The following is a 22,021-nucleotide window of genomic DNA, read 5'->3' as shown; positions in this document are numbered from 1 at the left end:
TCGTCGATACTTCCGAAGTTTTGTTACCATAAATGAAACGAAATTAAAACAAAAACATTGTACGCCATATTGAATGAATGGTGGGTAGGCGTATAAGCCTTCTCTTCAGTCCCCTGCATTTTTTTCATGAATTAATTTGAGTACTGCAATCAAAAGCTTTCATGTTTTTCTGTTGATTGCGCTATTCAAATTAATTCATGAAAAAAATGTTACTTAGGTCCTTTTGAATCGTTAAGCGTGATTTATCCAAAATAGTCAATCAGTTAAAAGCAGCGTAGAAGCGTGAAAGATATATCTCTTGATTGAACTAATAAAACCCTCGTGAATTGCTTTATTTTTTAAGTTATTCGCAAAATTGATCAAATTAGGAACATACACTGAGGAAAATGGACGTATGATTTTTAATCAAACGCCTTATGAAAATTTGCCACAATGAATCGGTATTAATTTCAATATGTTGCCTTATGAATGATGATTTTCATTTGAAAAAAAGTGAAGTGCGGCAGACTGGGTTCGAACCATGGACGTCGGGGTCGGGAGGCCGGTATGTAGACCGCACGCCCATCGACGCTTGATTACTCGGGAAGGTAACTGCATATAAGAAGCACTGTTGGTGGAATAATCAGTCGAAGATTCATAAGGCACCAGTTATGAATTTCGATAGTCCAGTTCGCTGAGTGTACGATCTGTCCATAAAACATGCTATTCAAGGAATACCCCGAATAGAAATTAACCATTCATCGAATCGGTTATATTATTCAGTTTCTATTCATGGAATGATAATTTTTCAAGTAATAGCTCTTTTATGATTTTATGATACAGACTAGAGGCCTGAATAAGAGAAACGCGGATAGGTATGTGCCGCCAATCGAACCGTCAAAAAACAGCAGCCAATCGAGCAGGAGACCTGTCAAGCAGCCAATATGTTGGCTCAAATACTGAAAACGGCTAAATTCGATTTTATACCATTTTTTAATAAACAAATTTTAATGAATTTAACATTTGTTTGCAATAAAATATGAAAGTTTTTGTAGTCAAAGTATTGGATTCTATTGTTATGTGATGTGGACACATTGAATAGCGGATTGTGAGATTTTATCTACATAAACCATTTCTTCCTTTTCATGTGTTGGTCTTCGATGAAGAAGATTGACTGCAGTGTTGGCAGAATCATATTTTCTATCCGCGTTTCTCTTATTCAGGCCTCTAATACAGACTATAGATAGTGGAATATATAGATGAGCGAAGATAAATCCTCTGTCTCCAAACGAACTGTCAAACGTGTCTCCAAACGAGCATGACGTCACGATTTCAATGGAAACGTTAAGGGCTGTGACGTCATATGCGCGTGTGCATGGGCAAAAAAATCGACTCAGCCATGCTTTCGCTCATCTATAGATTCTACTATCTATAATACAGACGAAAAATGTCAAATCATTAATTATTAAATCTCGATCATACACCAAAAGATTATTATTCAGAGAATCATCGAATGATACACAGTGATTGTAACCTCAATGATACAGAATTTTTTTCGTTCGCAAAACAGGCCATTTTAGAATGGTAACGATATTATCAATTTCCCACCTTATCGGCCGCGACGATTTGAAATCGTCGCAAAACGAATTGACGCCAAAATCGTCGCCAGCAGAAATGGCCATAAGATCTGTCAAATCAACTGTGAACAAAATGTTATATACTCAATAATCACATTATTTCCCAAAATTGAGTCCTGTTTTTAATGCAGATTGACGTTATTTTCTGATGAAACTAACATAATTTTAGAATTAAGATGTTGGCGACGATTTTGATAGTGCCTCAAAAATGGTCGGCGCGTTTTGTTACCAAGGAAACAGACAATACTTAACGACCCGTTCAGTGTATCATCCAAAAACCAAAAATTGTAGAGGCTATCATCAACATTATTCATGGTACAATTGGTGTATAATCTACTACAATACCATATATAATTCAATCGTAAAATGTATAATCAAAAAACGATTACTGGAAAAATTGATGTTTGATATAATTCTATGCGGGACCAGATCATCTTCGAAATCTTTCTATTCCCTCCATTTTTTCTGAAAAATATGAACATGTCAATTGCAACAACAGATATTTCACTGATCTTCTTCTTCTTCTTATTGGCATTACATCCCCAAACTGGGACAGAGCCGCCTCGCAGCTTAGTGTTCATGAAGCACTTCCACAGTTATTAACTGCGAGGTTTCTAAGCCAGTTTACCATTTTTGCATTGGTATATCATGAGGCTAACACGATGATACTTCTATGCCCAGGGAAGTCGAAACAATTTCCAATCCGAAAATTGCCTAGACCGGCACCGGGAATCGAACCCAGCCACCCTCAGCATGGTCTTGCTTTGTAGCCGCGCGTCTTACCGCACGACTAAGGAGGGCCCTATTTCACTGATGGTTCTCGCATTAACGGATTCACTGGCTTCGGTGTTCTCAACGTAACTTCAACCACCTTCCGAAAACTTCAGGAACCGTGTTCGGTTTATGTTGCTGAGCTGGCAGCAATTAACTTCGCTTTGGGGATAATTTTAAATAAGCCCGTAGACCATTATTTCATCTTCTCAGATAGTCTTAGTTCTATCAAGGAAAAAGATATTTTAGTTACTAGATAAAGATTGTCGCTGTCGTCGCTGTCCGGAACATCTTTTGCTGGCGAGGATAGGGGAGCTAAATGTCAAAGAAGGAAAATCAATACGATTTGACAGCTTGGTACCCAACATGTTCCGGACAACAGAACAAAGGGAACCGAAGCGACAATCTTTATATAGTAACTAAAATATCTTTTATCGAGGCACTCCGGTCGATGAAACCTGTTAAGCACGCATCTTACTTTCTTACAAACATAAGAGAGCAGATGCGTGGTTTGGTCGAAAGATCATTCAAGATTACCTTTGTTTGGGTCCCATCTCACTGCTCAATCTACGGCAATGAGAAGGCAGACTCGGATTATGATAGACAATTCTCGAGCAACGAGTTTTTCCCATTAGTCCATCAGAGTACTCTTCAAAGTTGGCAAAGAAATTGGACACACAACGAACTTGGACGGTAACTATTACAGTATCCCCCCGCTTATCCGGACCTCGCTAGTCCGACGACTCGTTAGTCCGGATCTCGCTAATTCGGAATTTTCTGGATTAAAAAGTATCAACACTCATTTAAACACATTATGCTGTCAGTTTTCACATTTGTGCTGTGATTTTGTTTTGGTTCATTTGTATGGATTTGACAGTCGGATTAACGAGAGAAACCCCGATAGTCCGGCCATACATTTGTCGGATCAGCGGGGGTATACTGTATCTATAATTCCTCAAGTTTCTGGGCGAGCGTGGTTCAGAGGTGAGAACTTAAGTCGAGGCTTCATTCGCGTGATGTACGTTGGCTTATTTCCCTCTCTTACTAATTTAATAATAAGATTATATAGATTGTACATATCACAAAGAAACGTGGCTCCGTAAAGTGTTATACACGCCTGAGCCTACCAAATAAAAGAACTTGAAAAAAAATAAGCTATTTAGATTGCCGTAGGAAATAGCTCTCAATTTTCACGTTTTAGGACACAATTTCTAGCTTTAGGTCACAATGGTCTGCTTAGCTCAAAAACTAGCACAAAAGTGATTTGAGGTACGGGAAGGGCATTGTTTCACCCGATTTTGCAACACAATTACCTTCAAACACAACTTTTTGAAGAACGCAATTTCTCATCCTTGCCATTTCACTTCGCACATAAGGTTCTTCTATGTTGTCTCTTTCCGCCTATATTAAAAATTTCCAATAGAAACTTAGTATAGTTGGGAACAAATAAAATAGAGTTTTCAACCTCTTTAGAGCTAGAAGCATGGAGCTCAAAACGATACTCAATTAGAAGCGCCCATTGATTCCTCTATCTGCCGCCAGATGGTACCAAAACCGTTGAGCCTCTCAAATAAAGACAATAATAATAATAATAATAATTTTTATAAAGATTAACGATTATGATTAATGAATTGGAGTATGACAAACCCGGATACGAGCTAGCCTAGGGCTGAAAGTCTCCTTAATAACGAAACAAAAAAAAAGGTTTGATAAACGATTACCGATCGTGATTGAATATTGATACATTTGTGCTTATTCTGCGACTTATTCTGAGGAAAGGCATTTCGAATAAAGTAAGGATTGTCCGATACCCCCCATTTAAAGTACACGGTCGTCTCACGTGAATCGTGATACGTGTCGAAATCGATAATTCTCGAGTCATGCGAGACGCAGAATAAGCACAATTATTGATTGATGATTGATGACTATGTGCGGTCTCCGCAGTAGCCTTGCGAGCAAAAGGGTAGGATTGCCAATCCGGAGATGGCGAGTTCGATTCTCGGTCCGGTCTAGGAAACTTGGAAACTTTCTCGACACCCTGGGCATAGTGTATCCATTGTACTTGCCACAAAAGATACATACTCATGCAATGGCGGGCATAGAAAAGCTTTCAATTAATAACTGAGGAAGTGCCAAGAGAATACTAAGTTGAAAAGCAGGCCAAGTTCCAGTAGAGCCATTGAACAAGAAGAAGAAGAATGATGATTGATAATCAAATTGAATGATTTGCATAATGATCAATAATCAAGTTCTGAGTAATCTTTCTCTATTGGGCTACCAAATTGGGTTTTTAAAAGGTATTTAAACATAAACGATAAATGATTATGATTAAAGATTAATGAATAAAAGCGATGTATGCAATGATTAATAAAAATGATTCATGAATAAACGCGAAACAATTATGAATATGATTAGTGATTAATGATTAACGATTAGTGATAAATGATTAAATCATGTTTTGCCTTTCTCGTACACCAAGGTGTAACGAAAAGGCTATAATATAGCTATAATATATTCACTTCCAAGATGATTTTGTGTTTTTTGTATGACGATGATTAAGGAATAATGATTAATTATGACCAAATTACTCGTTAAATATATGATTATTCACTAATGCTCTGAAACTTACGTTCAAAAGAGTCTGTGCAACAAACAGCAGATTGAATATCGACAAAATCTACCGATTTGTCAAATCATTTTTAAGAAGGATCATACAAATTTAACGAATTGAACTTTAAACCAACTCTGAAAGTTAGAAATAAGATATCTTTGAAAATGATTCAATGAGTGGGGATAGAAATATTTCAAAGGTGTTGCTCGAAGTTTTTTTAATTCAATAAATTATGAAACAATGATATGTTTATATGCATTTTATTGCTAACTCGCTTCTAAAGAACTCTGTAATGATAGAAATACATTAACGAAACACTCAAATTCCATCGAATTATTAAAGTTATTACGTAAAATAGAAGGACCAGGGGAAGTGTAACCAAAATTATTCGGGTATTTCTTAAATTGGGTACTACGTTGTAGCCCAGAAACGTAATATAAATATAGTAACTAAGCGCAGCTAACCAGATCGTGTTTCCAATGAACGTCGATGTGAACCAATCCTGGCTGATCAGGGGATGATAGAAGAAGAGCTGGATGAAGTGTAACAGAATTAAGGGCGGGAAGAATGCATTCAAATGCACATCGAATGCATAGCCCCACTCAACGTCGATATCCGATGCGCGATCACGCAAATAACGGTTTGTGACGAACCACAGCAATGTTGCCACGACCATACCGCAGAGAATGCAATCCACGAATACCACGTACAGCAAGAACACTAGGCTTTGTCCAAATCCTAAGTTTAATACCCATGCAAAGCCAATTGAAGTCACTGAAAGCATAACAATATCGAGATTACATAATATTTTACTTTACAATATCGGGGGGATTTCAGTCACTTTCTATGAGCCAAACTGTCTTAAATTCCACCAAAAAATATTGTGCCCTTATGGATTGGCACTAAAGAAGGTAATTCTACGTCAAAAATGCAATAGTGAAAAAATGATCTTTTTCTTGATAAGAAATGAATAGACATAGTATGACAAAAGATAGGCTTGTCATAAGACGAGTTAGTACCATCCTTGATTGTAACTTTACAGATACGTAAGGTCGTCATCAGTGTCTTGTACTTAACTCGAAGTCGAGACACTGAAGACGGCCTTACTATAATAATTGAGGTTTAAAAATATATCTTAAACATTATAATTAAGTGTTGGAATTAAATAGGATAGTACTAACTCATCTTATAACAAGTAAAGACATTCTACTAAAAAAACTTCTAAATAATTTTCCTTTTAAATGTGTGTCATAAGTTTTGAAAATATGTCTTATTCGAGTTGTGTTGTGATGCTGAACAAGATTATATCTGACAGAATCCGATGGGCTATCCCTAACTTATTATTCTATCCGTAGTCTTTTTTTTTCGTTGATGGTGGAATTTGTGGACGGTTCGGTTATTATTCTTCGCGAATAAAATCCTCATCTTTAACCGAAGAGACTTACCGCAAAGGCATCCCACCAATAGCACCAGGAAAGCGGGATCGTCTCGAGCAAACTGGAATTTAGTTTCTGCAATAAACGAATATGTCTCATCAATCAAGCATCGTCATCATCCTTCTCGTACGAGAATCTTACGCTTCCGATAGTTAAAGTTCCGGTACACCTTCTTTGGCGCTATGAACAAGTACAGCATCTGCCATAACGCGAATTCAAAGTCCATCTGGTCGAATTTGACAAACCGTCGAAGATACTTATAGCTTTTGTTGGTAGCGCTCATGCAATCGTTCCGGTAGTTGGCCGGTGCAGGCAGCGGTGATGTTGGCCGCGATGACGACATCCCCAGCAGCGAGGCACTGTTGCTTCGCGACGGTAAGGGAGAGGTGGAGTATTTCATGGTTTCTTCGTTGCGTGTGCAAATTCAAATGCACTTCAATTGTCGCGTAGTTGATGGAGTTAAACTAAACAATGTTAGACATAATAATAATTATTATATTATGAAATTATTTCACAATTTTCGCACTGTTGTTAAAAAAAATCAAAGAACTTTGCGTCCACAATAACAACCATTCATAAATTTTGATTTGTCAATGTCAAAATAAGTTTCCAATTTTTCAATGATTTTCACAGTTGATCTGTCATCAAAACAAACACACATACACAGACAAAACGCGGAGAAAAATGTAAAAAAGCATCCAGCATTGAATTCAAATTCATATGTCGATTATTTTCAGTGTATTCCTTGTGTGTGACAGAAATCTCGCATTGTTGTTGTTTTTGTATATTTCGTAAAACTTGCTAATTAGTTTAAAATATATTTTCTCGAAAATATTTAAAATTGCGAAGTGGTACTTGGTTTATAATCAATATAATCGTTGAAGTTTATAGCAGAGCAGAGCTTCTAGAATGTCCCGATTGAAACCAATTCATGTAGCCGTGAGTATAGAGGCACTGGTGCCGCTTTATGCCCTGCCGAAAGGAATCGACGGGAAGAAAGTTTTGTCGCTATGCTCGGGTGCCAGCAAGTTGAAGCAACAGGCCGACGAATTCTTTTTGGATCGCGATGAGGAGAATGCCTTCGTTAGCTACATGAAGTATCTGAATCTTTTGAACAAGATCAAAAACCATCGCGAATACGCTGATAACAAGAAACGTGTAATGGAGGCTTTAGGAACCAACAGTGAAATTATGCTCATTTACGAGAAATTAGAGAAACTAAAAAAAAGTTTGGAACGGCGGTATGCGAGCTCGAACGCACAGAGCGAGCGAGAACTGAACAGGATCCGACAACAGCATGACCATATACGCCCGATTATTTCCCATGTGAAGGATACCGTAGACGCCAAGGAGCTGTTCGAGATGATTACCAATCCCGAGCTGAGTATGCTTATTATAGACTGCCGGTCTGAGAAAGACTTTGAAGCCTGCCGCATCAAGTACGATTATGTGGTAAGCGTTCCTGATTCCCTCCTGCTGCCAGGTATGACAGCGGCAAAGATTCACAACGCATTGCCTGACCATTCCAAACTGCTGTGGACGAGTCGGAAGGTTAAGGAACAGATAGTGCTGATGGATGCCAATACACATGGAGCACCCCATAAGGAAACGGCCCTATGGTTGCTGGAGGATATCCTCAAAAAGGTGAATACCTTATTTTAAGTCATTTGCCTTTCCGCCATAGATATATCGATCGAGTACTAAGTCTTGTGAGATTAATTAAAAAAAAAATCACGGCTGATCTCTCTATGGGAGTAATAGTAGAGAATTGCTTTATAAAAGGGTTTTAAAATTTTCATTAAGCATATACCTATGGCAAACGGCATGAAAAAAAATTATGCTCTTCAACATTTTACATTTATTCTTATCAACATTTTTCTTTTATTCAGTGGGATAATGACGTGGTTTATCAAAAACCATTTCTGAAAGTAAATGGTGGAATCACAAACTTTGCATTGCTTTATCCTATGTACTGCACCAATCCAAGCTATACGACCCAAATCATGGACCAGAACGATGATTTTTGTTTGGGTAAGAAATCAGTTTTTTTTTTGTTTCAATAGATACAATTTTAATTTTTACTCTCATCCGAACAGACGGTCTCGAGTATCCCGACATCAGTGACATTCGAATGAAAGGGGACAGTTTTGAGTCACAGCCAGGGCGACCTGCGGTAGATCGGAACAGCAAAGCCGCAGCTTTGCACAAGTATCAGACAAATCAGCCCAAGGCAATTCAAGAAATTTTGGACGAACAGGAGAAGCTGGTGGATAAGTCTATCCAAAATGAGCAGGAGATGCTCACGGCGGTAAACGAGCTGGAGCAGATAAAAGATGAAGAGCAACTTGTCACCGATGACGAAGAAAAGGAAAAGCTACGTCGGAATGCCAAGGAATTGAGTTACAAGTTGTTGCAGCTGGAGAACCGACAAGATGATATTGTGAGTATACTCAAACAATCTTTTGTTTTTCCATTGAACTTAATAATTTACATAATACAGATAAGCGAAAACAATGATCTGAAGGAACAGCTTCATATGTATAAAGAAAAAGAACGTAGCTGGCAAGAGCAAGGTGGGGAACGTATTACAGCACAGGAAGCCGCTTATTTAACAGAACAAGCTCAGCAAAGGTTGATAATAATTAACGTTTTCTTCACAAATTTGCACAACCGTCATATAATCTCCTTTACAGAATTCGACTGAAGGAAGAGGAAAAGAAGCGTCTCGAGCAAGAACGCATTGAAAAGGAACGCAAAGCCAAACTGAAGGAAGCGTACGAGAAAAAACCGCAATTGAAAGAAAATTTTACCGAGAGGGACCAGCGAATTCCTCAGTTCGATCGTGCCGTGAAACCGACAAGCATTCTGTCCGATTACAATCACAACTTGCAGCGTGAAGTGCAACGAGACTTTGCGCCCGTCTATGGTTCGGTGGTAAGTACAAGAAGCTCCTTTCCATTTTTGGCTGTATTTGCTTTTTGCAAAAAAAAGTAATTTTCTCCGATCGGCTGCGATAGTTGTCTTCAAAAATTGTTGATTGGATCCACTCTATGATGTGTTCTGGATTCCGTGAGCTAAGTGCATTCATTGTGCTTACCACCATAAAAGATACATCCATATGCAAAGGCATCAGGCATAGAAATGCTTTCAACAGTGTTGTCATAGGCGTAACTTGAGTCTCGGTCTAGGTCGGTCATTGCCGATGTAAGGCTCTGCGAGAATGGGTTGTAATAGAAATTGTTTGACTAAGTTTATCACTCATTCGTCCTGGAACTAACATTACGAAATTCGCGAAAAATACGATTCTATAACATTCCCCAGGAAACCATTCTGCAGAAAGAATCATTCCTCCGAAAACCATTCCCCAGAATGCATCATATCCTAGAATTTTTTTTTCATTCCTTTCAAAAGATTCCCTTAATGAAGAAAAAAGATTTTGTTTCTATAAGCCGTAATTATTGTTCGAAAAAATGGACCTTATTATATTCACGCCGTTTTCCGAATAACATGAATGATTGCTTTTTATGATGATGATGATGATGATGATGGTCCCGCCACATACCCCTACAAAGGTTTGAGCTAGACGATTTATCTTTAAGATAATTAATTGAATGATATAATAACAATTTAATCAGATTTGCAAAAAACAAAAACGATCTGATTACCATCACAGATATGAATTACTTAACTTTTCATTACTATCCAGCAAAAAAGGTAAATTAAGAAAAAAACTGTTGTTTTCATCTACAGATTCTCATAAGCATCGGTAGTGATACTTCGAGTTTATACTAAAATGCAAAACTTGTGATACCTCTCGCACAGATTTCAAAAGTTCCACCAAGAATCGCGTTTCATGTTTATACAAGACCACTTAACGTTTATCACTCGTAAGCATCAATAAAATTAATAATCTAAGTCGTCAACAAAACTAAAACTTGTGTTACCGCTCCGTCGATATCAAAAGTTTCGGTATCAACCACGGGAACAAAACTCTACCAGATAGCCCATTACTAATCCGAAGAATCATTCAAACAGTTGAAAATGCGCAAGACTGTACATAAATTTTAAAAATCATCCATATCTGCTTTGCGCGCGCGAGACTCAAACTTTTGTAGACTACACAAAATTTCAAATTACAATTACGTCAATATATATAAAATCCATCATCATCATCGAGGCGAACAAAACAGTTTATCAGTGCCTCAATAAATAAAAAAATACAATTGTCCAAACAAACAATCCGTAGGTCAAACTTCGTCAAGATACAAAATTTATTGAATTATAAAAAGTCAACTAAGTAGCTGCTTAAAAGGCAGCTTTTACGTGTGAAACACAAAGTCTCTTAAACTGTGATAGTGTAGTTGCACGTTTGATATGTGTAGGCATCGAATTGAAATAATTGATACCTTTAAAAACAAATAATTTAGTGAAGCTCCATGCAAAAAGTACGGTGTTCTTATATCTTCCGCGTTTCTAGTGTTATATATATATGAATGTCACTTCCTCTTTCAATTCGATCACACAAATATCGAGGCAGCAATCCGTTAATTACTTTAAAAATGAACACCATTGTCAAATACACAATTCTTTGCTTCACCGAGAGCCACTGCAAAGCATCCAACAAAAAAGTTGAGGAAGTGAATCTGCTACATCTCAAAATCAAACGCATAATCTTATTCTGCAAACGCTGCAATCTCGATATTTGTGTCTGATTTGCTAAAAACAAAATGGAAGGACAAAAGTCCAAGTGAGGAGAGATGATTGATTTGTACAACTGTATTTTGCTAGCAATATTTAATTCGTTTTTCAGTCGACAGAGGATTCCATACTTCTTGGCTATTTTCTTGATGACATTGTCAATGTGTTGGTCAAATTTCAATTTTTCATCAATAATCACGCCAAGATATTTAATTTCCCGTACGCGATCAAGTGTCTCGTCATCAATTTTCACAGAGACATTATCTATTGAACGATTTCGCGAAATAATCATATACTTTGTTTTACTAATATTCAATTTCAACTGTTTGTACTTCAACCATCTACTTAAAGAATGCAAATCTTCATTCAAGCGTTCAATCGCATCTTCTAAGTCTCTAGCTGCAATGAATAACACAGTATCGTCTGCAAATAAGTTTATATCACAAAAACGTAAAACCCGTCGCATGTCATTTATATACATAATAAACAAAAGGGGCCCAATACACTTCCCTGTGGCACTCCTAGGGTGTTCTCCATGGGACGAGATACAGAATCATTAAAAGCAGTCCGTTGAGTTCTGTCAGACAAATAGCTTTTAAACCAATTGTATGCAGAACCTGAAATTCCAAAGCGCTCCAAAGTTTTCAACAATAAGGGCCTAGAAATTGTCTCAAAAGCGCGTTTCAGATCCAAGAACACAGCAACAATCGTATCTTTATGCTCTATGCTTTCTTTCCATTTAGCTAATACCAAGTTCAAAGCGGTTTCGCAGGAGTGACCCTCCCGGTATCCCGATTGTTCCGGTATTAACAAGTTATTACTATTTAAATACATAAGTAGCTGGCCTTTCACAACAAGTTCTAAAATTTTCTCTAATGTGTGCAACATGTTGATGGGACGAAACTCTTCGGCTTTAATCGTTCCAGCAACTTTTTGAATTGGAATAACTAAGGATTCCTTCCAAACTTGCGGCACGTGTCCAGTTTGCAATGATTCATTTATCAGGTCCAGCAGGTTGTGTCCGATGACATGAAAGCAATCTTGTATAATTTTAGCATTAACATTATCAATACCAGCCGTTTTTCCTATATTAAAACAAATCGTTTCAAGTTCTTGAAATGTTATGGGGTGAAAACCTTCGAATCTCAAGTTACTGTTAACTGGCTGTTTTATTTCGTCAGGTTCATCCACTAACTCGATAGATCGGTTAATGGTTGAAACGCTTTCAATAAAATAATCATTGAATTTAGACGCAATTACTTCTTCTGATTCTTCTAATGTGCCATTAAAAGTTATGGATCGCGGTTTACAAGAACTAGGTTTTAACAAAGATTTTAATATTTTCCATAACTCTTTGCTGTTGTTTTGATGCTGATAAATTTTCCTCTGAATATATTCGCATCGAGTATGCTTTAAACATTGCGAATATTTATTCCGCGCAACCTGGTACCTATTCCAATGATTTTCATTATTACTTTTACGACATTTTTTGTACAACTTATCTCTTTTACGTTTAAGACGTAAAAGATCTAGATTGTACCAGAATATTTATTAATAGAAATTGCAGAAAGCCGGACACTTCAATTGTTATTTGACTTTATTTACCATCTCAACAAGTATTTCTTGGGTTTTCAATGCAGGGAACGATTCTTAGACTTGAAACCATTTTAACAAATGTAAGTAATCCGTGATACGTGGTAAAAACTTGAAAATTAGATGTAAAACTGAAGGCATGTCATAATCAACGGTAAATTTCGTTTTTCTTAGAGTGCAGCTTTAGACTCAACATTAGAAAAACTTAGGTCATATTTTCTATATTCTATCATTTGCAACGGGTATTAGTATTTTATTAACATAGTATGATAGCACTCTTTGTCATGAATTAAAGAAATTGCTTGGTAATTCATGGATTTATCATTTTTATTGCATTTTCTGTATGTCCGGACTTCGGGGCAAGTTTTTACAATTGCTTCGATTGTCGGACATGCTGAAATGATGTTAAATAACTGTTTATCAGTTAAGTTAATGGAAATCAAATTATTCGTAATAAGCAAGCATAGTAACAATTTCATTAGATTTGAGTTGCTACACCCCAGAAGGAACATTGCTTGCTCTCGGCTTATCGGTATATACTCATACACATATTGTAAATGGTATCACTTTTTTAATTGCACACAAGTAGCAAAACTTGTTTCTAGTGAAAGGTTGATTTCAAAAGTATTTTTTAACCATTCACATTTTGTAGAAAAAAATGAACAACTTCGTAAAAATAGCTTTCTTAACAGAATTGTACAAAAAGACACGTTGTGAACGACACCTTTCAAATAAAAAAAAATCAACATTTCTCGGACACGCCTGGATTTCCATCAATCCGCAAGAATTCATTATTTCAATCGCTCCTTTCAATTCATGATTTCTAATAGCAAACTGAAACGGATTTCAAAAGACACATAAATACCACTAATGTCTATATTTCGAAGTATATCTTAAGAATGATAAGATAATGCATTATTTTAATTCTCCGATGTTCATCCCATCAAAAACAAACAAAAAATAAAAATTGTTTGATTTATTTCTTACTAGCAGACCCGACGAACTTCATTTCGTCTAAAATTGATTTATTCTCTGCTTAGTTCCTGAATTATGCAGAAATTTATGTTCCATTTGTATGGGAGCCCCCCTTTTCAAAGGAGGGAGGGGTCTCGAACCATCTTAAGAACCTTCCCCGGCCCAAAAAACCTCTGCGTCTGCATATACATTTTCACGCCGATCGGTTCGGTAGTTTCGGAGTCTATAAGGTTCAGACAGACAGAAATTCATTTTTATGTATATAGATTTATGTTCCATTTGTATGGGAGCCCCCCTTTTCAAAGGAGGGAGGGGTCTCGAACCATATTAAGAACCTTCCCCGGCCCCAAAAACCTCTGCATAGACATTTTCACGCCGATCGGTTCGGTAGTTCCGGAGTCTATAAGGTTCAGACAGACAGAAATTCATTTTTATGTATATAAATAGACGATAGATGTTGTGATTTTTTTCGCAGTGAGCACGCAGGTTGATAAAAATAATCGACGAATTTAGTACCGTATTTCTTTGTTTCGCGATGAGATGAATATATATTCAGATGGAAATCGGCACAATTGGGGGAATATTTATTTCTCATTCATTTATACTCCCCCTATCATATTTATTTCTGGTATCATTGATTAGAAAAGAATATTGGTCATCTAATGATTCTCATGATCCATTGCAGCTTATCCACGTTGAATTTGAGAGGTAGTTTTGAATAAAACCTTTCATTACCCACAGACACGTCAAATTTCAAAAAAGCGTGCTACCTTGAAAGGGGAGAGAGGGGAGATTGTATTAAATTATTAGATTCCCAATGTTGTATATTGCAGTTAAATGATCCTGCTTGGTTTCAAATGCTGTTTTTTGGTAGTTCTGGTCAATGTCAGAGCAGAAACTTCGGATAGTACATACAACGGGGGGTTTCCAGATTTCCATACAAATGTGTATAGAAACCTTACCTTACGGATTTATGTTAATCGAGAACGGATTAAATTGCCTATTTGAGAATCAATATAGGCCAAACTCGAAGTGTCCGGAAATTCGAAGCAAAATTGTCCGGTGTTTGAAGCATCCCTTATACTGTGTCCGGATTTCGAAGCAAGCGATGTTCAATGTTTTCGATTATATTAGCTATTTCGTGCATACAAAATGTCATTTTCAGTACACTACAGCAAATTTGATAAGTTAATCTTGACAGGATGTGTTATCACTCAGTGTCAAGTACTTAATTCCGTTTGAAATATTGAAAATTCAGCAGTGCTTAGGTGTCCGGACTTCGAGTCAAAACGGTATTCTCTTTTCTCAAGCGCACGTGCTTTCTATTACCAGCCGATGATTGCTACAACAACTCAAATTGATAGCGTATGGCTATTGCGTCTAAGCACGTCTAAGTGTAGTAGCGCTCTAAACTTTGTCCCGCACACTCAAAGGACAATATGAGACGAATCGCCGTCAGGTTCCCACCGGTAGGCAGTAGATATTTTTACATATTTCATCAACATTCTATCTATCTCAAAAGAAAAAAATGCATTATTCTTCCAAGAATTTTGATGAGAATAGTGGTTCCGACGAGAATGTTCCAAGGATTCCGACGGGAATCTCCAGAGTTTTCGACGATAATCTTCCAAGTATACCGAAGGGAACCACCAGGGATTCTGAAGGCAATCCACCTGGCATTCCGACAGGAATGTTCCAGGTAGTCCGACGGCAATGCTCAAGGGATTCCAATGAGAATCTCCTAGAGATTCCGAATGAAATTCACCAGGAATTCCGACTGTGAGTTTTCCAGGAATTCCGATGGGAATGTTCCAGAGATCCTGTCAGAAATCATCTAGGAATTCTAACGTAGGCAATGTTCCAGGGATGTAAAAGCAAGCGTTCACAAAGCGTATCGTCGTGGGACTACGAATTAATTCTCCAGGGATTCCGTGAAGAATACTCCAGCGACTTTGAAGGGAATCTTACGGGGTTGTTGAAGCAAATCTATTAAGGATTCCGAAACAATTCATCGAGGAATTCCGAAGTAAATCGTCGAGAGTGTCCAAACTAAATCTTCAAGCATTTCCGAAGCAAACCGTCGATATATTCCGGAGCGAATCGTCAAATGATTCTAAATCAATTCGTCAAGGAATTCTGAAGCGAATCTTTGCACAAATTAACGAGATATTCTGAAACATATCCTTCATGGATTATGAAGGGTTCCTCCACAGAAATCCAGTGTGAATTCTTCGATGGTTCTTTAGAGATTCCAATGAGAATTCTTCTCGGATTCTGATAGAAATTCTTCTTGGATTCTGATGAGAGTCCTTCTCGGATGCTGATGGGAATTGTGGAGATTATAATGCTGCTAGAGAAGCGGAAGTCTTCCGGGAAATTGTCACTCTAGTCCGTGATGGTTGATCACATGTCTTTGACTGCTGGCGAAGTACCACGATTGCTTTGATTGATATTTTGGTGGCTCTCCGTTGTTGTTCATATCAAGCTTACTTTGATGCTTTCAAATCAATTAGATATTGCTTTTTCATAATTAACACCAAGTGCAATTTCACTGCCACACAGGAATCTTTCTCAGAAATGAGAAACAAGCTCATTTGTCTTCCACTCATTTCATTATGATAGGGTGAATATGGGAGATAATTCTTTTGTCTTCAAACTTTTTCAGTAATTCATTATGCTATATGTTGAAAATTGATATCACTGCTAACTAACTTTTCAAATCCTAAGAGGGGCTATTTTTTTCTAGGGAGGGCTAAGCCCCCCCTAGCCCCCTTTATTTACGCCAATGTATGAAACCCTTTAGATGTGAAATAAATTCTATGAAATTTCTTCATAATCAATATAAGTATTCATGCATTTCCAAAATGTATGGGAATCTAATTCGAAAATGTTTTGAGATACTTAAGTACCGATGAACACAAATTTGGAATCGTAAAGTGTTTTTTATGAATCATTAAAAAATAAATAAAATTTCTGAATAACAAGGGGTTTCGGTCGTTGCTCACGTTAGGAAGGCTTCAAAATGTTATAAGTGGTCTCTTAATCTAAAATACTTTTTGTTATATGTTATATAAAATATAACATTCTAGTTGAATACCATGCAGGCACAAAAGAGTTCTCTGATGAGGCTTATACAATCTCCAAAAGATCGTATGCGTAGAAAAGAAATCATATACGCTTCGACTTTTGCGTTCTTTAGAAAAATGGGTCATTTAGTATTCTGTCCGGAAAAGGCGCACTTGTGAAGAAGGGGTCATTTACTTTTTGCCTTTTTTCCGGGCAAATGCGTACTTTAAAAAAGAATTCATCTACTCTTTTGCCTTATTCCGGGCAAATGCGCACTTTTAAAGAAGGAGTCATGCACTCTTTTGCATTATTCTGGGCAAATGCGTACTTTCAAAGGAGTCATCTACTCTATGCTTCCTCCGGGGCAAATGCGTACTTTCAAAGAAGAAGTCATTATCCAGGGCAAATCCGTACTTTAAAAAAATGAGTCATATACTTTTTTGCCTTTTCCGGGCAAAGAAGGAGTAATCTACTCTTTCGCCTTATTCCGGACAAATGCGTACTTTTAAAGAATGTGTCATTTACTCTTTGGCAAATGCGTACTTTCTAAGAAGGCATCATCTACTCTTTTGCTTTATCCCGGGCAAATGCATATTAAAAAAAAAGAGTCATCTACTCATTTGCCTTATTCTGGGAATTTTAAAGGAGGGACCATCTATTCTTCTGGCTTATTTCGGACAAATACGTGCTTTTAACCTACCGGGACTCGCGCTGTTGTAAAAAGTACGACGGCGTTGAAAAAAGCACACTTGTCTTTCACAAGAGCGGCGAAACTGCGTGAGTGATCCAGGACTATGCGAGTCCTGGAAGGTTGAATAAGAAGTCATCTACTCTTTTGCCTTTTGCCTAAAAACGGAAGTCCTATTCCTACGGTTAACCTTTTTTGTGTCAATTGTATTTACATAATACATTTTCTCAAGGATTATGCCAAATGGTCAATATGCCAAATAGTCGTTATGCCAAATGGCCTCAAGGTACCCAACAAATTATGCCAAATGGATGGTGATCGCTCGAAAGTTCTCATACTACAGCTTGTCGCATTTCTTGTAGGCATATAACCCCTTCCTTCCCCACCATAGATGGAGCGCAGCACTTTCCTTTCGAAAACTCCCAGTGCGCGTTGGTCCTCCACGAGCATCGTCCAGGTCTCGTGTCCGTAGAGAACTACCGGTCTAATAAGCGTTTTGTAGATTGTCAGTTTGGTACGGCGGTGAACTCTATTCGATCGGAGCGTTTTGCGGAGTCCAAAGTACGTACGATTTCCTGTCATGATGCGTCTCCGAATTTCTCTGCTGGTATCGTTATCGGCGGTCACCAGTGAGCCCAAGTACACGAATTCTTCAACCACCTCGATTTCGTCACCACCGATAGAAACTCGTGGTGGGTGGCTTACATTGACCTCTCTTGAGCCTCTTCCTATCATGTACTTCGTCTTCGACGTGTTGATGACTAGTCCAATCCGTTTAGCTTCGCTTTTCAGTCTAATGTAGGCTTCCTCCATCCTTTCAAAGTTACGTGCCACGATGTCGTCGGCGAAACCAAATAACTGGACGGACTTCGTGAAAATCGTACCACTCCAAAGCGATGTTGAATAGCAGACACGAAAGACCATCACCTTGCCGTAACCCTCTGCGCGTTTCGAAGGGACTCGAGAATGCCCCTGAAACTCGAACTACGCACATCGTCGCCTTGATCAACCGTATCAGTTTATCCGGAAATCCGTTTTCGTGCATTAGCTGCCATAGCTGGTCCCGATCGATTGTATCATATGCGGCTTTGAAGTCGATAAATAGATGATGTGTGGGCACGTTGTATTCGCGGCATTTCTGCAATACCTGACGTACGGCGAACACCTGATCTGTGGTAGAGCGTTCATCCATAAATCCCGCCTGGTACTGCCCCACGAACTCTCTTGCAATTGGTGTTAGTCGGCGGCATAAAATTTGGGAGAGTACCTTGTAGGCGGCGTTTAGCAATGTGGTTGCACGGTATGCTACAATTCAGCTTATCGCCTTTTTTGAAGATGGGACACATGACACCTTCCATCCACTCCTGCGGCAAAACTTCCTCCTCCCAAACCTTGGTAGTGACCCAGTGCAGCGCTCTAGCCAGTGCCTCACCACCGTGTTTAAATAGCTCTCCTGGTAGTTGGTCAACCCCAGGGGCTTTGTTGTTTTTCAGCCGGCCGATCTCCTCCTGGATTTCCTGGAGATTCGGAGCCGGTAGAATTATGTCCTGCGCGCGTTACCCAAGGTCCATCACCATACCGCCATCTTTGTCTGCCACATCGCCATTCAGGTGCCCTTCGTAGTGCTGCCGCCACCTTTGGATCACCTCACGCTCGTTTGTAGGAAGGTTCCCGTTTGTGTTCTTACACATATCGGGCTGTGGCACGTGGCCCTTACATGAACGGTTTAACTTCTCATAGAACTTTCAGGCGTTATTAGCGCGGTACAGTTGCTCCGTCTCTTCACGGTCTCGATCTTTCTGCTGGCGCTTTTTCCTCCGGAAAATCGAGTTTTGTCTTTTCCGCGCCCGTTTATATCGTACCTCGTTCGCCCTCGTGCGGTATTGCAGCAATCTCGCCAGTCTCCCATGCATTCTTTTCTTCTACTAACTGCTCACATTCGCCGTCATACCATTCGTTTCTCTGATCCGGGGACACCGTGCCAAGTGCAGCGGTTGCGGTGCTACCAATGGCGGATCGAATATCTCTCCAGCCATCTTCAAGAGATGCTGCGCCTAGCTGCTCTTCCGTTGGGAGTGCCTCTTCCAGCTGCTGCGCGTATTCTTGGACTAGTCTACCGTCTTGTAGCCGCCCAATGTTAAGCCGTGGCGTCCGACTCCTACGAGTGTTGTACACCGTCGAGAGTTTTGAGCGCAGGCATACTGCAACGAGGTAGTGGTCGGATTCAATATTCGCACTGCGGTAAGTGCGGACGTTCGTGATGTAGGAGAAGAATTTACCGTCGATTAGAACGTGGTCGATTTGGTTTTCCGTTTCTTGGTTAGGTGATCTCCATGTGGCCTTGTGGATATTCTTGCGGGGGAAGAAAGTGCTTCGTCATAGATTCGAACGCACAGGTAGGAAGGGAGGAAATGTATAGACCGGTCATCGGACCGGATAGTCTGCACTAAGTCTCGAATGACAACGGCCAACGATGCATAAACTTCGCAGCCTCCCGCGAAATGGTAGTCCGAAGCACCTTCTTTCCCCGCAAAAATATCCACAAGGCCACATGGAGATCACCTAACCAAGAAACGAAAAACCAAGAATCTATGACAAAAGGTCGAAAGACAAAAGGTCGAAAGGACAAAAGGTCGAAAGACAAAAGGTCGAAAAGACAAAAAGTCGAAAGTACATAAGGTCGAAAAGAAAAAAACGTCGAAAGGGACAGAAGGTCAAAAGGGCAAAAGGTCGAATAAGACAAAGAGTCGGAAGGGACAAAAGGTCGAAAAGGACAAAAGGTCGAAAAGGACAAAATGTCGAAAGGGACAAAAGGTCGATCAAGAACAAGTTGTTAACAAGTTGGGTGTATTCCAAAAGAATTTATGAAATGCATTTAACTTCAAACAGAAATGAAACACTCATAACATCAATTGAAGAATGAGCAATTTTCAAAGAAGGAGTAATTACTATGAAACAATATTATGAATATCTAGATAGTTCTGTTAGAGATAAAAAGATTGTTGATTTAGGAAATGAATAAAACTTGTATTGCGCGAGACAGAGTTGTCCTATACAGTTGGCAAAAAAGTTGCTCTTTTATTTTAAACTATTTTTAGCAACTGAATAAAATTCATTCAATGAGTGCAAATAATAGATGAATATCTAGGTTTTCTGAATGTCACTTCGATCTGTCAAAATAGTGTACTCCGCAGCCACGCAGGCGCACGCATTGAAAATACACCGGCGTGTAATATACGCCGATGTATTTGATGTGCGGCGTGCACCATTTTGACAGATCGAAGTGACATTTAGAAAACTCAACATCCATCTATTAGTTGTACTCACTGAAAGAATTTTATTTGATTGTTAAAAATTGTGAAAAATAAAAGAGCAGAGGCAACGCTGGTGCTAGATTGACTCTCTCCATTTCAGTTCCTTGTCAATTTCGAACTTTTGATCTTATTGATCTTTAATTTCTTTCGACCTTTTGTCCCGTTCGACGTTCTGTCCTTTTCGACCTTTTGTCCGTTCGACGTTTTGTCCCTTTCGCAGGGTGGCCAGTGAATTTTGAATTTCAAATTCCCGGTTATTTCCCGGATTTTTCCCGGTATTATGGAAAATTTCCCGGTACAAAAAAATATATAAGCATTAGAAAAAATTAAAAAATCCGCGAATTCATAAATATTAAAAGTAGAAAAGAATTTCCATATAAACAATTAAACTGCAACTGCAAAATTAAATGTAGAAGAGTGATTTTTGCTGGCTAAATAATACTATTTTTTACTTAATTAGTTTGATTTTTTTATTCTAGTAAGTATGAACTCATGACAAATTATTTAGACATTGCGATTCTGCAGAAAAATATCGAAAAATATAAAAAAAATAAAATGTTTAAACACCTCATATACAGACATAAATACAATGTTCTATTCATCGAAAGTCCATATTTTTGTTAACGTTTGAAAGTATAGTTCGTCCGTAAAGGTAGCCTCACACCTCGGGAATTTTGTCCGCGGATTTTTCCCCATGTATTTTTGCATATGCGATGTTTTCGGGATTTGGGCACGGAAAATAAAAATCCCGGCCCCATTTAAAACGCACGGGGACCAAATTCCGGCGAAAATTTTTCCCGAGGTGTAAGGTAGCCATAAACAGAAATACCGAACCTAAAGGCTGCCTTACACCTCGGGAAAATTTTCCGCCGGAATTTAGCCCCCGTGTATTCCGAAAACATCGCATATGCAGAAGCACATGGGGAAAAAATCCGCGGACCGAATTCCCGAGGTGTGAGGCCACCTTAAACCTCATATGATGTCACGAATTAATATAATGTGTAACTGTGAATCAAATTTCCATCGTCACAACTCTTTGTTTTCAGCTTTTTTGAATGGCTTTGGAAATGTTTCAATATTTGAAATAAAAGAGGAGGGATACCAAATATATTTATTTGGACAAATTGGAGAACCTAAAAGGAATCGATTGAGATAATTAAAAATCAAGGAAAGTTCAAATCAGATTTAATACAAAAAATCGGTGCAATCAAAGTTTATTGCTCATGTTCCGGGTACATATAAGTAACCCGGAG

At 38.5% G+C, this 22,021-nt stretch overlaps 2 protein-coding genes across 2 annotated transcripts in view; one reads left to right on the top strand and one right to left on the bottom strand.

Annotated features, from left to right (window-relative positions):
* Positions 1-5,242: 5,242 nt before the first annotated feature.
* LOC134224110 (protein unc-50 homolog) lies at positions 5,243-7,023 on the bottom strand. Its single transcript, XM_062703358.1, has 3 exons — positions 6,576-7,023; positions 6,444-6,509; positions 5,243-5,772 (listed from the first exon to the last, which is right to left on the bottom strand). Exons 1-3 carry the CDS (start codon positions 6,832-6,834, stop codon positions 5,276-5,278), a joined length of 822 nt encoding a protein of 273 aa, XP_062559342.1. The 5' UTR covers positions 6,835-7,023; the 3' UTR covers positions 5,243-5,275.
* A 147-nt stretch (positions 7,024-7,170) lies between these two features.
* LOC134224106 (ubiquitin carboxyl-terminal hydrolase 15) overlaps positions 7,171-22,021 on the top strand; it is a 38,507-nt gene continuing 23,656 nt past the window's right edge. The window contains exons 1-5 of the mRNA XM_062703350.1: positions 7,171-8,078; positions 8,324-8,465; positions 8,531-8,874; positions 8,935-9,065; positions 9,128-9,368. Coding sequence (XP_062559334.1) covers positions 7,344-8,078; positions 8,324-8,465; positions 8,531-8,874; positions 8,935-9,065; positions 9,128-9,368 — 1,593 coding nt within the window. The 5' untranslated portion in view covers positions 7,171-7,343. The remainder of the gene's footprint in view (positions 8,079-8,323; positions 8,466-8,530; positions 8,875-8,934; positions 9,066-9,127; positions 9,369-22,021) is intronic.

The sequence above is a fragment of the Armigeres subalbatus genome, chromosome 3, assembly GCF_024139115.2.
Source record: "Armigeres subalbatus isolate Guangzhou_Male chromosome 3, GZ_Asu_2, whole genome shotgun sequence".
Taxonomy (NCBI): domain Eukaryota; kingdom Metazoa; phylum Arthropoda; class Insecta; order Diptera; family Culicidae; genus Armigeres; species Armigeres subalbatus.
The sequence above is the reverse complement of the archived record's forward strand: the minus strand, read 5'-3'. Positions and strand labels throughout refer to the sequence as shown.